The sequence below is a fragment of the Buteo buteo genome, chromosome Z, assembly GCF_964188355.1.
Source record: "Buteo buteo chromosome Z, bButBut1.hap1.1, whole genome shotgun sequence".
NCBI lineage: Eukaryota > Metazoa > Chordata > Aves > Accipitriformes > Accipitridae > Buteo > Buteo buteo.
The window spans coordinates 16,087,342-16,104,307 of record NC_134204.1 but is presented as its reverse complement, the minus strand read 5'-3'; the positions used below and the strand labels follow the sequence as shown (position 1 = coordinate 16,104,307).

At 41.4% G+C, this 16,966-nt stretch overlaps 1 protein-coding gene across 1 annotated transcript in view; it reads left to right on the top strand.

The window, feature by feature from the left end:
* The window catches only part of PLCXD3 (phosphatidylinositol specific phospholipase C X domain containing 3), an 83,502-nt gene that overhangs the window by 39,837 nt on the left and 26,699 nt on the right, over positions 1-16,966 (top strand). The window contains exon 2 of the mRNA XM_075020158.1: positions 13,401-14,109. Coding sequence (XP_074876259.1) covers positions 13,401-14,109 — 709 coding nt within the window. The remainder of the gene's footprint in view (positions 1-13,400; positions 14,110-16,966) is intronic.

Sequence of the window (16,966 nt, the reverse complement as noted above, 5' to 3'; positions counted from 1 at the left end):
ATGTTGTAAAGTAGTGGTTGTATGTAGTGAAGCAGAGCTGGGCTGTAGTTGCAGACTTCTGGTCTTGAGAAGACCAGTGACACTGTGGTGTGCTAACTTGGTGGAGGGGTTATGTTTATGGCCAGCTGAATGAGCCTGTGTGCTTCCTCATGGTGACGCATCTCCAGTTGCCCATTCTCTTGCACCCTGTTGAGATACAGCAAACCAAACTGACTGTGAGGGACCCCCTGGGCCAGAGGGATGCTCCATTTGCACATGCATAGCTGGTGACTTCCTGAAGTTCAGGCTTCAAGTGTGTGGGGCTGTTTTTCTGGATTTTTGCAGGAAAAAAATGCTTTGGCACAGATGACATAGTGTTTTCCATTCGCATCACAGGGCCCGAGGGAAAATATTTCATTATTTCCCTCTAGTGAACATGACGTCAAACATTACAGTGTCTTTGCTTATAGTTGAGGAGACCTTGCATGAGAGAAACTTCTCAGTAGGCATGCCTTGGATTCAGCGCAGTGGCTAAGGGGGTTATTTTGTTTGTAGCAGTTTGTCAAATGTGCCAGGCAATACACAAAAGTAGAACAATGTCTGATGTGAAGATTTGAGGCAACCAAAGGATAGGAAAGGGGCAGAGCTAGGGGAATGGTCGAAATGTAACAACTTACATGCTTCCCTCTTCCCCCCCTTCCTCTGCAGTATTTTACATCCCTTTATTATCTCTCAGCCTTGGCATGGTCAGTCAGCTAAGTTGATATGGACAGCTTATTAAAAATGGTATTCTAAGAGGGTTTGTATGTGAAAGCCTTTGTGAACTGACTCAGAAAAGGGAATAGTATTTCTCCCACTTGCTTTCCCAGCTTTCTCCCACAAGGATCAGATGAACTGCTCAGATTTGCCCCAGCTTTTCAAGCTCAGTGACTGAGAAAATGAAAAAGAATCTAGCCTGGATTTCTTGCATGGTAATAGAAAACTCTATCGACATCATCCCTAGAACAGCCCGTCCTGGAGTGCTGGTAAACTGACTGTCAGTGCACTCATTACAGTGCAGGAGTCATCCTTATTCTCTGCGTTGCAGGTGTCCTGGCAGTAGGGTTTGATGCTTGTGCAAACAATTGAAAAATCTTGCATTTTAAAGTTTTTGTGGAGATCCATCTCAGGTGGCAGCAGCTTTCTTGGAGGGATCTTAAAAGTAACAGAAAACCTGTTTTAAGGCATCGTTCTTCCACTGACTTTGCAATGCAGTCTCATTTTATCCAGCTACGCCTCCTGGTTTTCTTTTTCTTGGCCTTAGAATAACGGGTAAAGATGCAGAAACTGCATATGCTCTGCCAGTAGTTTCTGTGAGCTACAAGATCACTAGAACTGTTCAGTAGTGGTGATCAGATTTAACAGAACATACTGCACCATTGTTTCTTTTTTCTTTTTTTTAAAAAAAAAAGACAAGGGAGAGCACAATGAAATAAGAACTATACTGAGGCTAATACATGTGTCAGTGTAGCCATGAGTTAGGAAGGGGCTATACTGTATATGCCAGAGGAAAAAAATGTAGGAAAAAAATATAGATCAAAGAAGAGGGGAGAGGCAAGAGATGAGGGAAATGCAAAATCGAGTATGCAAGAAGTTCTGTGTTGCTGAAAAGATACAATAAGTGGCAAGAGAGAGATCTGTGTAATCAGAAGCAATTATTTCAAGGGAAATTACTCTTGTTACCAAGATTACTAAAGGATGTTTTCCGTGAAAAAAAAATCAAAGAAATAAAAGCACAAGAAGCAGAGGTTGTCTGATTTGATCCTATTTTAGAGTGTGAACATTGAATTACTTGTGGCTATACCTAAGTAGTGCTTTATGTGTGCATGGAGAGGAAGAGATAAGAACACATCAACGGCCTGCTCTCTTTTTTATAAGCCTCCTCAGTTGCATACTGCCCTCCAAGGCTGTCCTGTCAATTGTAGCATTAGAGTTATGAACAAGAATTATGACTGGAAGGCACTCACTGTGGGGAGATGCCATTTCGCATGCTCAGCAGAGCTGCCTGGGGTCATCACAGATTTTCGCTAGTCCCAAAGCTATTGGCTCACAATTCAAGTGCTGCTGATTGCCCCAGGAGATATGACTTGGATGCTGATGACATACTCAGCCAGACTGAGCTGGTGCTGGAATAAAATATGCCCCAAACTATTCCTGGCACATTAATTTTATGCTTAGAATCAGATATACTTCTTGCTATTTTTCCTTCCTGAAATGTTCACATTCTTGTGTGCTAGTCCCTGAATTAAGAAGAAAAATAGCTAATATGGTACTTCTGAGACTAGCATTTAACTAAAATGTCAGATCTGATAGACATCTCTGATGCATCTGAACACACAGCAGTGAGCTTACAGAACAAAAGGAAAACATACCATAGTAGATTTGTTTGCAGTGTTCCCAAAAAAGCAAAAACTTGAAAGAATTGTCATTTGTGGAGTGCTGGTGATAGTAGCTACAGCTCTGCCCTCCAGTATTTTACTTCCAAGTGATTAGATAGCTAATTCGTCTTCAGATTATACTTGTCCATAAAATACAAGTTTGTATGTGATGCTTATAATGTGATATAGACTGTTCTATTCAATCAGTGTTTGACCTGCATCAAGCAAGCCATAGTGTTGTGTCTGGTCTGCTGTTGAAGTTGTAACTTCTGATGATCTTAAACCGTATGTTTTAGGTCCTTGGTCAATCCTAATGTAAGTTAAAAAAAAATTCTTTTAAAAAATCGGTAGTTACTCTTGCTGTTTCAGAAATAAGAGCTGATTTACTAGTTTTTGTAAGTTTGTGTTGACATTCTTGTTCCATGAATCCTGCTGGAAAACCCAGCCTGATAGGTGAAGGGAGCCTTTTCTGTTAGAGAAAAATTGCTATGTGTCTGCTCACAAACCATCGTGAAATCATGTTTACAGTTTCACTTGACTGACCAAATAAAAATAACTTTTTTAGTGGCTTATTGTAGGGCAGGTTTTAAAAGTTTTAAGGCTTTTGCACCTTCAAAATTTTCAGTGCAGTGCACAAACGTCCAACAGGGTGGGATTTTTTTGCATTTGGTATATGCACAGGTGTTATTACTGCCTTCCTCCCCCACATTTTCTTCTGTGTACAGCCGAGAGGTTTAGATCACATTTGGAAAAAATAGTAGGGAAGGCACGCCAACTGATTCTCAGTCCTCAACATGATCATTTCCACTTCTACATCTATAATGCAAAAATGTTCCCCGTGCTGTTTTCATTTAGATGTCTGCAGGAAATCTGGTGGCCTGACTTGTGCTCGGCAGAGCAGCTGGGTATGGCTCTAGGGGCCACGGAGATGGGGAGAGGTTGTGAGCAGCGCTGCTGCCCAGAGCTTGCCCTGCTGCCATTGCGCCAATTGGGCGAGGTCTCCACTGAGCTGATTAAATGTGAGAATTAGCGTGCTTTGCTCTGCGGTGTGACCTGATCTTGCAGATCTTTTTCAGGTTTCCAATGTAATCTCACATTTGTCTGAGTGAAGACTGGATTGTTTAGAACCTACATTTGATGAAACTAATAATTCACTTAATGGTGAGCTTTTAGAGTACAGTAATCTGGGGCTCTTGGAAAGCCCTCCCAGTTTGCATACTGTTCCACTGTGCTGTCTTCTGTGTGCTGTCTGCATGAAGTCTACAAGGAAGTATGTCTGGAGGAGGTTTGACCGTGAAGAGGTGGGAGGCTATCTACGCTTAGCAGTGTCTCAGAAAACATTATAGCACCTCCTCCTACACAAATAATTACAGGACAGTAAGGAAGTTACTAAGTGAGAGGCGAAACATGCTCTCAGGAGGGCAGCATGTGCTAATCTTCTGTTAAAGAATAGTTTCTTTAGCAGAATTGGCCTTGTGATGTCCATAGTTGTGAATGTGCTCACACTGTTTGGAAAGCTAGAAATACAATTACAGCTTGTTTTTTCTTATTTCTGTACTTTTCCACAGAGTATTGAGAATTTGAAATGTGGAATTAATTGATGTGGTGTTCTAAGAGTAACAGGAACTGGTCTTTGTATTTGCAGGAGGGAGCTGTAAGAGACTGAATGTGGGTACTTTTACGTACACTAAACATATTAGTGTGAATTGAATAATGAGTAACCTAATCAGATTTTTAGCCAAGCTTGCCTGTCATACTGTGATAATTGCCAGTTATCTTGGACTTTAAACCAAGTAGATCCTTCCCCACCCTCCAACCTGTTTGATTTTAGAAGTGAGTTCCTTATAAGAAAGCAACAGTGCTTATGTGAGGCACTGATCTTGACTCAGTTTAGTGACCAGAAACACTTCCCCAGTGCAGGCACTGCCATAGTCCACAACCTGTCTCTTAAAAAACCAGCTTAAAATGGTAACAGCTTCGGCCTGAGTCGAGAATGGTTTGTCATGGTCATGGAGATTGCTGGCAATGTCAACAGTCGTAGGCTCCCCTTGGCAGCAATTGTAGCCATGGTCAAAAGTACAAAACAAAATGACTCTCAGGAGTATTTCATAGGTGATAAAGAGATGCCAGAGGAACAAGAGTAAGTAGTTGCTTAAAATCCTTTCTTGTGCCGGAAAATTTTATTTGTTTATAGGGAAGACAAAGCCAGAGTCATTCCAGGTCTGAAAGTTGGTCACTAGATACAGGATGCCATCTCCAGACTGATGGACTACCTGTTCTTCTTTGTTCCTAGCTAAGAAGCTGGTTCAGACAGGTCTTTTTGAGCGGTCTTGAATGATTTGTAGTAATCTGTGCAAACGTTTTTCTTTCTTTCACTTCTCTTTGGACTCAGGAGAAGGGGAGGTTGGACCAGATGACCTCCAGAGGTCTCTTCCAAACTCAAGTATTCTGTGATTCTCTGATGGATAAACTGTCTGTTCAGTATCACATTGATCAAAGAGCAGTTGCTTTGTGCTGGATTTTGAATGTTTTGTACTTTGTCACATGCAGCTGTAGGCGGTGTCCGTGAATCCAGTAGTTGGTGCATCTATTGCGGTTGTGCTGTGACATTCGATGTGGATTAAGGTGCTCCAGCTGAGATGTTTTGGCTGAGAAATGCAGAGTTCCACTTACGGCAGATGTAGTATTAGAAACTGTGTTTGGCAGAGGTTGACAAAATATGACTTTGAAGCTTTTTTTTAGTGCAAAGTAGTTCTGCTCCCCCTTGCAAGCAAACCATCTTAAAATGTTCGCATACTAATTACTGTGCACCTATCTGGTTCCTCCTTTGACACACAACTTTGCCTGCAATAACAGACCCAATAAGGCAGCACAGCACACACTCCTGATGCCGTGTCCCTAGGCACCGGATCAAGGTCTGAGGTATGGTTATGTGCAGTTCCAGTGGCTGGTCCAGGACTCACCTGGTGGCGGAGGCAAAATCCACCTTTATCTCCTGCAGGAGGAGGAGGAGGATTGAGGGGGAGGCTGCCAGTTCTGGGAAGTAATGGAGCAGGAAGGAAGCAAACGTTGCCCTTCCTTTTCCCACATTATCACTGAGCTCTTCAAGGCAGAAGGGGATACATGTGGAGGAAGAGAAGAGTTTGTCGGAGGCAATAGGACTGGCATAGAGGACATGGGCAGACTGGGGAGTGGATATCTGATGGGGAAATTGTGATTATGCTGTATTTGCAGCAACATCTAAATTCTTGCAAAGTTAATAGTAATGTAACAAATGTTGCTTTAACAGCTTCATTCTCTGTCACTCCTGTCACCTTTTCTGTGTATGTTCTCAAACATGACCAGAACACATTTTCTCTTTTGTCACTGCCTGCCTCTACTTGCTCCCTGATATTCAATGACTTCAATTTATCTGGTGTTAATGTAACTCCAAAGCAATTTGGAATTCTATTCTTCTGAAAGAAGCTGAAGCAAAATATGGGGCTCTTTCCTGCAGACATTCGTGCACATAATTAAAATTATTCAAACAGTTAAGTGTACTTAGAATTGGGTTCTGGATTTGTACTTTATTGGTAATCTCCCATTGAAAACCAAGGTTAATTCATCCCTGTAGTTATAGTTTTTAAGCATTAAAATGTCTACTTACCAGGTTAAAACTGTTGACTTTGGAAGATTTAACTGTCTGGATATTAAGTTGTTTGTGCTGTATGACCTGGAAAAAGATTTTATTTAAAAAGTGGAATGATTTGCGTTTGTATTACCTCACAGACATTTCAAGTTTGTTTAATGGGCTTATTGTAAAAATGTCTTCATTTTGGCTTATGTGTTTTTTTCAATAGAAGCTTCAGGGCTTTATATACAAAAAGTGACATAGCTCTTCTGTTTTCAGCACTTGAGAGGGGGGTGTTTCAGTTTGATTTGAGTTATGTATGGGCTAGCTCAGCACATACAAAATGCAGGCATATAAAATATTTTTTTTCTTACTTTCTGATCAGACAGTTCACTTGACTAAAACCCAGATATTCTTACATATTGAAAAATATTCCTCTCATGTAAAGAAAAGTCCCACTTTTTATTTTTAATGAAAACCCCAATTTCCATGCCATAAGACCAAGTTACAAGAATGTGTGGTGGTTTGACTGGCCAAGACTCTGGGAGGAGCACCCACTGCTCTGACTTTCCATTAAGAAGGTTTCCTGAGCCTTCAGAAAGCCAAAGGTAGGCACAGTCCTGTTGGTGCTGCAGGCAACCTTGCCTGAAAAGCCTAGCTAATTTATGGGCAGTGCAGGAACTCGTGGGTAGGGAGTTGCAGAAATCCCATGCGACTGTTGGAGGTTGAGGTGGGGGAACGAGACTGTGGATGAGCTTCCTTGCTAGGTACCTGTACCCTTAGCTAACTGTGGTGGTTTGGCTTGTTGTGACCATGGGGTTTGGGTGGGTAAGAGCTGGGAGGTGGCCAGCTCAGTCTGTGCAGGCTTCTTAATTTAGCTATAGAATAGAACAAAAATTTGGGGGATTGCAGGGAGAAAGCTCCCTGGTCCCTCTGCAGGGGAGCAATTCTAGGCTCCTCAGTTCCTCAGTTCCTGTTCACCAGATCTAAGTTGACTTGCATGGGGCTGTCCGTGCATCTTTAACTGTTTGCTTCATGGTGCTTGGAGAACTGCGCTGTTTCTCATAGGGTTTTGACAGAGATTTTATGGGTAGCAGAGTGTTGTCTGTACACTGTTGTCTGAGTGTTGTCATTATTGCATCATAACTTAAAGTGATCAGATACATGGCCAGCGGGCCTATGTGTGCAAGAATGGGTCATACCTGTACTCTTGTTTTGACTCTGATTTGTTCATTATCTGGATTTTTGCATTACCTCAAGTAGTGTCTGCCTCTCTTGCCATGCCTTTGGATTGTGGAGTGCTGAGTGTATATAGGTAGCTAAGCCCTGTGATCTTCGGTTGGTGTCAGGGGCACATAACTGGTGATGAACACTAGAAGAACAGCTGATAAGCGAGGCAGTTACCTGTGGGGAAGCTGAGTCACTGCACTATCTATAATCTCTTTTTTTCCCAGTTGTTTTTGTTTTGCTCTCCTGGGTAATCTTTTTATGAAACAAAGCTTGTATCACCCAAGCAGTTTGAATGCTAAAGGTAACTAGATTGTGAAGTCTGAATTGCATTGCTCTTGGCAGCACCTTTTGACTTCCAGAGATATGTCATGGCTTTGATGGAGAGAACAGTGCTCAGCCATCTTAAAAAGGAGGTGAAACACAATATTGAGGTGCACCAAATCTATTGTTCATGACTAGGCTTTGCTATTGCTTGAAATAGCAGTGCAGCTAGGTAAAGATTCATAGGGCTTTTTTCTTTTTTGATTGATTTTTAAGGCCAAAGAGGACAGTGAGAACAGACCAAACGAGATTGAGAGAACGTCTGCATTGGTCTGCTGTGTACCAGAGGTCATGGAATTTGTCCTAGCTGTTCTCCACAAGAAGAAACATGTTGTCATCTGCTGTCAGTCACTGTAGGGCTCTCATTGACAAGTATGTTTTCGAAAAAGTTAGGCTGCACTGCATGTGACATTTCAGCAGTAGTCACCAAGGGATGTCATCTCCTAAATATAGGAGGACTACAGCAGGTAAAGGTTTTAATGACACCCAAAGCAGTAGTAAAAGACTCCACTTCCAACAGCTGTTGGATAACTCCCAGCGCAGAGACAAGAGAAGCTTGAGATCTGTGGGAGAAGGGGAAGAGAGTAAAATACACCAAAACTTGTGAAACTTTGCTTCTATCTGTTTGTGGTTTTTCTGTGACTTGTGGATCTTCAGGGTGCGATTGCTGCTGCTGGGAGCATGTTGGGCATTGCTGTTCGATTCAGTATCTCTATTTTAGGTGCTATTTACCAGACTGTTGTTAAGAGGGATGACTAGAGCCAACAGTGAGGCAAGGGGAAGGCAGAGCGAAGTTCAACTACACTTGCTGGTTCGAATGGTATGTTAAAGCTTAGCCACCAAAAATAGTACCTTTGCTGTGCCTCTGTGGGACTGAAGAAATGATTCTGAACTGAAACACACTCTCCCTGAGGGACTTTTTTCAGCACTCAGGCCAATTATTTTTTAAATGGGGGGTTTAGTCCTCCAGGGAAGCCATAAATACGTCCATAGCTGAGATGTAGTCGGTTATATATTCCCGATTGTCCTATTACAGGAATTCAGTAAAGAAAACAGGAGACTGCTATCCCTAGTAAAAGTACTAGCAGCTGTTTTCTTGCAATCTAAGAGATACTGTACATTTTACTCTTGAATATCTAATAGTGTTCGGCGCATATAAATTCATGAAAATTTAATGTCTCAATGGTTGAAACTGGCCACTTTGGTTTTTTGGATCACAGCTGGTGCAGACATTTTGTCTCTTGATAATTGCTTCTAAGGTTGACAGACAAGAAACGAATCTATTTTTATCTTGGGGGAGGGGTGAATAAGCAGACACAATAATTTACAGTTGAAAGGAGCTCCAGAACTCATCTGGTCTATCCCCTGCTCAAAGCAGAGCTAACTCCAAATTAGATGAGGCTGTCGAGCCAGGCGTTGAGAATCAGGGACATAGACTGGAGCCCTGCTGGGCTCCCACTCCAGGGCTTAACTGGTCTTTCGGGGAAGTTGTTTTTTCCTTATGTCCGAGTGAACAAATCTTTTTCCTCAAAGCTGCTTTTTAGCCAGTTGGTGCTACTGAATAGGATTGTCTGTCCGTCCTGCCTTTGAACTTCTTAAGGTTCCTGTCATCCAGCTTCTCTGCTCTGCTGAAATTTCTTTGAATACCAGCTTTTGCCTCCAGAGCATTAACCTCTTCCCCCAACTTGGTTTCACCTGCAAACTTGCTGAGGGTGCTCCCCATCACGTTGTCTCTGTCACTGATGAAGATGTTAAACAGAATTGGTTTGTAATCAGCTGCAAGTTAGACTTTGAACCTTCACCCGCAACCTTTTGAGCCTGATAGTCCAGGTAGTTTTTCACGTAACCTTATAGGGCACTTGTCTAGTTGGTGTCTTCCCAGTTAGACTGCAAGCATATTAAAGGAGGTTAAGTAAAGTGCTGAAGTAAAAGGAAAATTTTGTTTTCCCCAAAGCCAGTCATTCCGTCCTAGAAGGCAATCAGGTTGGTCAGTCATGATTTGCTCTTGCTAAATCCATGGTAGCTGTTCCCAGTCACCTTTTTACTGTTCATAAGCTGGAAGTGGTTTCCACGAGGACTTGCTCTGTAATCTTCCTTGGGACTGAATTGAATCTGACAGACTGTGGTTCCCTGGATTGTCCTGCTTTCCCGTTTTGAAGATGAGTGTAACTTTCGCCTCCTCCAGTCAACATGACCTGCCAAAGGTGAGAGAGAGTAGCCTTACAGTGATCTTGGCCTGTGCCTTCTGCATGTTCAGATAAATCCTGTCTTGTCCCATCTGCTTATATGTGTCTAATCTATGTAAGTAGTCCTTAACTCAGTCACTTTTTACTAATGAGGAGCAGTTTGAAAAAGAGAAAGTACTAGGCAGAGAGACATGTGGTGCTTGAGAGCAGACCTTGCTAGTGAAGACTAAGGCAAGGAGGACACCAAGTACTTCAGTAGTTTCGTTGTGCTGCACTACGAGGTCTCCTGCCCTGTTGAGTAGTGGGCCAGCATTCTCATTGATCCCTTTTGCTGCTGACATCTGCAGGATCTCTCTGTTGCCTTTCTCATCCCTTGCAGGTTTCCCGTCCCTTGCAGGAACTCCAGCGAACCTGTGCTCTTCCTAACTCCCTCCCTGCATTCCTCCTCTGTTCCTCCTAGGGAGTCTGTCCCTGCTTACACCTTCTGTACATGGCTTTTTAAGTTTGAGCTCACTCAGCAGTTATCCATTCAGCCAAACTTGCCTCCTGCCTTAACTCCTTGTTTTCTTGCACGCTGTTCGTATGCTTTAGAGAGGTTGTCTTTCAAGTTCAACCATTACCCCTGAGTCTCTCGGCATTTAAGGTAATTCTCCAGGCTACCACTTACCAATTTCCTGAAGAAGCTAAGACTGCTGCTTTGAAGTCCAGGATCTTTATTCTGCTATTTGCCTTCCTTGCTTTCCTCAGTATTTTAAACTCTTGTATGACATCGTAGTCACTCTGTCTAAGGCTGCTGTCAGCCTTCATGTCCCTAGTCATTTCTTCCTTAATTTGTACCATGTCCACCAGTGTGCCTTGTCTACTTAAAGGAGGGCCTGCAGAATAAAAGTCTTTGATGCTTTCCAAATTGCCTGTGCCCTGCTGTCCTGCTCTTCCAGCAAATGTCTCAAGAGTTCCCCATGAAAACAAGCCCTGTAATCAGGAGGCTTCTTCCAGTTGTTTTAAGAAGGCTTTGTCCACTTTCTCTTGACTGGGCAGTCTGTAGCATATGCACACCTTGTTTACCCCTTGTTCACCATGGTGTGATCCTGATCCACGAGCCTTCATCCTTGACTCCTTGAATCAATGATATGTTGCATTGTTGAAATAGTGGGAAAACAGGGAGCAATATTTTTAAAAAGTGCTAGACACTTAGTGAAGTGGTGAGAAAATATGTTTGCACACAAGAGGAATATCAGCTTATTCGTCCTCCCTGTGTAACTTGGGACGAGTCATTTCCCCTCTCTTTGCTTCCCCATGTCTCAGACTGAAGTCTCTGTGATAGACACTGTCCCATACATCAGGTCAGTGTGTTCCCTGCCCTGCTATAATGAAGATACCTGATGGGCAAGGACTGCTACCTTCCAAAGACTGCAGGTATCATTGCGTTAGTATTTCTGAAAGTACGTTGCATCCTGTCTTCATGGGAGCTGAGATTTGGTGATACAGAGAACCTGGAAGTCCACTTCCCAGTAGCAAAGTAGGATGGGAATGTCCCCATGCACCAAAGCAACGCTGGGAGCAAACCTGGTTGCTAAAAACAAGTGTATATTTGTACAGTATTTTCTCATTACCAGGAACATAGGGATTTGGGGCAGGACAGTGTAAAAGATCCTACTCTGATTTGCTCTGCCAAGTGTAAGGATTTTGAATTTCCCCAAGTTACATGAGAAAGCTGGTTAGGACAACAGGACAGGATGAAGGCAAAAGGAAATGCAGATGAGTGCATGATGAAAATAAATATTTAAATGACCTGTTCAAACTACTTACACTTGTGGAAAGTCGAAACATTTGCTGTATTTTTCAGTCAGGAGGTATCTTTACATAGTCTTGAATAGCTGCCATCTGCTTCGTTCAGTGTCAGCCAAGTTAAGTCAAGCCTTATTTTCTTACTGTAGTGTTTAATAAGGCTTACTTGTTTGGGTTACAAAACATGGAGGTTCTCAGAGCACTGTGTGCTTTTCTCTGTACATTCCACATAGGAATCCCCATTTTTAGGGTCAAATATGTGCATGAAGACCTTAATTAAGAAAAAATATTTTTCTAAACTATCCTGCTTGTAATGTTCAGTCACTTCTAACTGTGGTGTTTTCCCCCCGCTGCACTCTCTTCTCTGTGTTTTGCATTACCAGTAGCTAAAAGCTACCTGCTGACAAGTTGTTCACCTTAGTTTTCTGCTGTGAGAACTTTGCTGCCTCTCTCAACTTAAATAGTTTCAAGTAGTGTTTGGCACTGTGTTGTATATTGGCCATGGTGGTTGAGTTTAGCTACCTCTTCTGCAACTTCAAGTTGCTAGTGGCCGTACATCAGACAATAAAGGTCAAATGGTTTAATTAATCTTAATACCATTTTGAGCCTACTGCTTCAATCAGTTGATCAAGTTTATACATGTACTTATTCTGACATAAAATCCTACTGAAATAAAAGAGACTTCAATGGAAAAAGTGAGGGTTTGCAAGATCCATCCCTTGCTAATATCAGTAGCTATGCCTTATTTTAAACAAGACTAGATTTAGTTTGATTTCTATATTAGTGCAGGTTACATTGAGCAGAACATTCAATGTATCTCATTGATTTTCCCTGTAATACTGTTGAGACACAAGTCACAGCTCTAATCATTTGTTTTACCATTAAAATTCTGTATGCAGATCTGGTCCCCTGGGGTATCAGTGTGTAACCAGATGCTCCATGATCTAATCAGGTTCTGCAAGGAATATGCTATTCCTTCAACACTTAGCAGTAGAAAGCTTCATCAAAATGGAAAATTTATCTAATATTTAAAAGTAAAATGTAGTTCAAAGAGACAACCATGAAAAGCAGGGCTGTACAAAATTTTAAGACATTTCTCAGATTAAACAAAGCCAAATCCAAGCCAGAGTCTAAGATGATTTGTCGTGACTCCATTTATTGTTAAAGAAGAAAATGTTATAGCTGTCACTTCAGTTTATAGGGTTTGTTCCAGTTCAGTTAAAATAGCATCACCATCAGAAATACCGACTAGCAGGATTTAATTAATGGGATACTTATTTGCCACAGCATGCGTGCTTTGGAAAGTAATTTTGAAAAGCACCTACAAAAGTATCATCAGCAGGCAAGATTTGTGCTCTGAACTCATTTTGATGATAGGATTTGGATCTCTGAGGGCATTGGTGCTCCAGTCCATTGCAGAAATACAAGTCCTGCTGACCTTGAAGGAGTTTTGCAAGTGGTGTGAGGTAGGCTGAGGGGCAGACCTGCTTGCTGCAGGGAGTCTGACCAGAAGCATCCCCTCCGGCTGGGACAGCAGGAGTGTGGCTCTGCCTGCACCCAGACAGTATTTCTGTATGTTCAGAGCCTGCTGACTTCACTGAGCTTAAAGGCATAAGTAAGAGCTGGAAGAGAGTGAGGGAGTGCCCAGACAAACAGTGGAACAGGCACTACCTTTCCTTCAAGTTCCTGCAAGGTACTGGAGGGGTAAATGCTGCCAGACAAATGTAGTGTATTGAGAAAAAGGGCAGGGGAGGAGTTCATTGGTAAGTGTTGGTACAGGTCAGAAAATTATTTTCATTAAGAAAGAATCACTAATGACTTTTAATATATGAATACAATATTGATTGTTTTCCGTTGTTGTGTTTTTAGGGTCTCATGACTCATTTAGCTTCTACATTGATGAAGCCTCTCCAGTTGGGCCTGAACAGCCAGAGACGGTCCAGAATTTTGTGTCTGTTTTTGGGACTGTGGCTAAAAAGCTGATGAGGAAGTGGCTGGCTACACAGACCATGAACTTCACCAGCCAGCTGGGGGCAGGTATACGGTATTTTGATCTTAGAATTTCTACCAAGCCCAGAGACCCAGACAATGAACTCTACTTTGCTCATGGTTTATTCAGTGCCAAAGTCAAGGAGGGTCTGGAAGAGATCAATGCGTTTCTTGCTGATCACCCAAAAGAAGTGGTCTTCTTGGACTTCAATCACTTCTACGGGATGCAGAAATACCACCATGAAAAGCTCGTCCAAATGCTCAAAGACACGTATGGAAACAAAATGTGTCCTGCTATATTTGCCCATGAAGTCAGCCTCCAGTACCTGTGGGAAAAGGAACACCAAGTGCTAGTGTTCTACCATAGTCCAGTGGCTCTCGAAGTACCATTTCTTTGGCCAGGCCAGATGATGCCAGCTCCCTGGGCAAACACAACAGATCCGGAAAAACTGATTCAATTCCTCCAGGCATCAATCACTGAAAGAAGAAAGAAGGGCTCCTTTTTTATATCTCAAGTAGTGCTGACGCCAAAGGCTAGTACGGTGGTGAAAGGGGTTGCTAGTGGTCTCAGAGAAACAATCACAGAAAGGTAAGTTTCTGGCAGGTAACATGTGCTCAATGTGTGTGTTGGTAATGCTGCTTTTCTAATTCCTTTTAAAGAAACTACAGCAGATGTGTTTCTTCCATGCTACTGTGGGTTAGTCAGAACTTGGGCATAATCCTAAAATATTTAAAGAGAAACACTTTGAAGGAGAAGCTTTTGTATCTTGAAAGAAAATCCAGCACTAAAGCCTAATGAGATTTTATGGGATTGGCTTAGCCTTTTTTTTTTCAGAATGTAGGTTTTTCCATTTGTTTTGTTTTTCAAATGTGGTTTCTTAGCATAAGCACTGAACATCTTGCCTCGGATTTCCTTACTGGGTGTGGATAAATCTATCAGAATGATCTAGATTATTTAAGTTTTTATTTATGCATCAGGCTTCAGATATTGAGTAAATAATGTTTTCATTTGGCTCATCATCAAAGCCTGATACTGCAGAATTTGCATCCTTAACTACTTTTACATACCTTAAAGATGCGTGGCTTTTCTCTCTGCATACCATCACACATTATATCAAAGATCTCAGGACACCATTACTGTGATTTTGCCTCCTAACAGGCCTTCATTTATCATACAGGAAAGAGACTACAGACCATTGTAGAGGTTCTGAAATTGGAATACTGTGTTGACAGGCCATTAGTTGTTACATTACAAAAAAAAGCTGTCTGTGCAAGACATGCATTATTTATACCATTCTGACTTTGATAAATCACAGCCAATTTTCACCTTAAAGGCAGATATGTGTTCTTGACAACTTGGTAGGAAACCTGAAATTTAATGCCAAGACACAAGAGCTACAGTTTTTTTCCCCTTAAAAAAAAAAAAAAAAGAGTTGCAGTGTGTAAGAAATTTATAATGGGGGTCAATGGCCTGCTAATGTTCTGCTCTCTGCATGGATGTGCCTGTGCCAGGAAGGTCTATTGGGAGCACTGTCCCCTTCTATGAGATGAATGACGCAGTGCCTGTGACACTGCAACCTGCAAAGAAAACATGCCTCATATTTGAGAAAGATTGAGCCAGTTTTATGGCAAGTTTCCCAAGCAACTGTTAACTTGAAAAAACAGAGAAAAACTTTACCTGAAATGGTAAAACACTGACACAGAAGGTTTTATAAGCAGTGGAATATGATTCAGAAGTGCTTGTGTGGCTGCACTTGCAGCTGTTTGTGTATCCTCCACATATGTTTATATAGGCTCCACTGGACTGGGCATCTCCCTTTCTGCTGAGTCTGAAGAGCCCTTCTCTGTACTGAAGTACTACTCTGTTGATGGATTTTGCTTTTAAACACCTTGTTGGTCAGGGATTTGTTTTCCCTGGTAAACATCTTTATAAGTGTTCCTTAGAACATGAAGTAGCATAATCAAGAAACCACCATGTTCTTCTTAAAGCTTGCTGCATCAATAAAATAGCCATTAAAAAAACTTTTCTTCTCTGGCTCATAATGTACTTCCTTGAAGCTCTTTGGAAAAATAGAAACTTCAAATGGATTCTAGATAGGGCTGAGCTACGAATTACTTAAGCCTTTGAAATCTTAGTATGCCTTTATCTACAGCAAATTTTAAGATTATAACTAACTTGAAATGCCGGTAAATAATTGGGCTGGAATACCAGGAAATGTTGTTTTTCAAAATTGCAACTGAGATTTTTCATGTGAGCCACAGGTGTGTAATCACGTCTGCTGCATGAATACTTCCTTTCCTTTCTTTGCCTGTCTTAGCCATTGCAAAAGAAATGTAGCTTTAAAATTATCTCCAAAGCTACTATTTAGTCTTCCAAATGTGGCATCTCATTTTGAATTTTTATTTGCATTTTTATTACAAAAATACACCACGGGAAGACACAGGCTTGGAATGTGTGTTAATCTACATAGAAACTGAGCTTGTATATTGAGTTAACTGCTCTAAAAGCAAACATCAAGTATACTCAGAACTGCTCCTTATTTGATGATGATCCTGTTAAAAAATAAATAGAAGAGCAGTCAAAGGATGCAGCACAATTAGTAGAACTTACAGAATTCTCTTCAATCTCATGGCATTAATGTTTCAGTAATGTAGAAGTATGTAATTCATACTAAAGGAGCTGAGGTGTATGTTCCAGCTGTGCTGTGTTTGCTACTTTGAACCACCTCATAATTATTTGCAAAAAGATTATTCTGTACTTTTCAGAATAAATACATAGATCAAATCCAACTACTGTGTTCAGGTAGATAATATATGTGCTTTTGTTGCCAGTTGCTGCATAGATTTATATATTTTAAACTATTTTCTGCTTATTAATAAATGCTGGCAAACAGCTTTGCATTAAGAATGCAGTATCTTCCTTTTGGCAGCAGTTTTGTAACCATACTTGGGTGGGGGTTTTCCCTCACATCACTGAATTTTGAAAGATCTGAATGCAAGTGTGGAATAAGGTTGAATTGTTCAAATAATTCTGGTGTGGGGTTTTTTTCCCCTGAATAAAGTATTACATTTAAGAAATGTTCCTTTGGCATTTTCAAGTAAAACCCATAGTTGTCTCTTTTTTCCCCCATCTGTACCGTGGCCGTTTTCATTTACATATTGACTTATTCTGAAAACAAAGCAAAGTTTTGATCCTTTCTGGATCCAGCAAAATATACCAGGTTTTGATCTCTTAAGTTGTTTGTTAGTCATGAGATTATTTACGATTTGAAGAGTAGTGGTCACCTTAGAGGGAGATCCTGGTTTCTCTCAGTTGCAGCATCCATCAGACCAGGAAAACTGCAAGCAGACACTGTGCAGCAATTCATGCTCCTTCCTGCTGCTTTGTAGCTCATGTTGTGAAAGAGCACGGTGAACTAGTCCCCCGTAGCCAAGATGGTTCATTT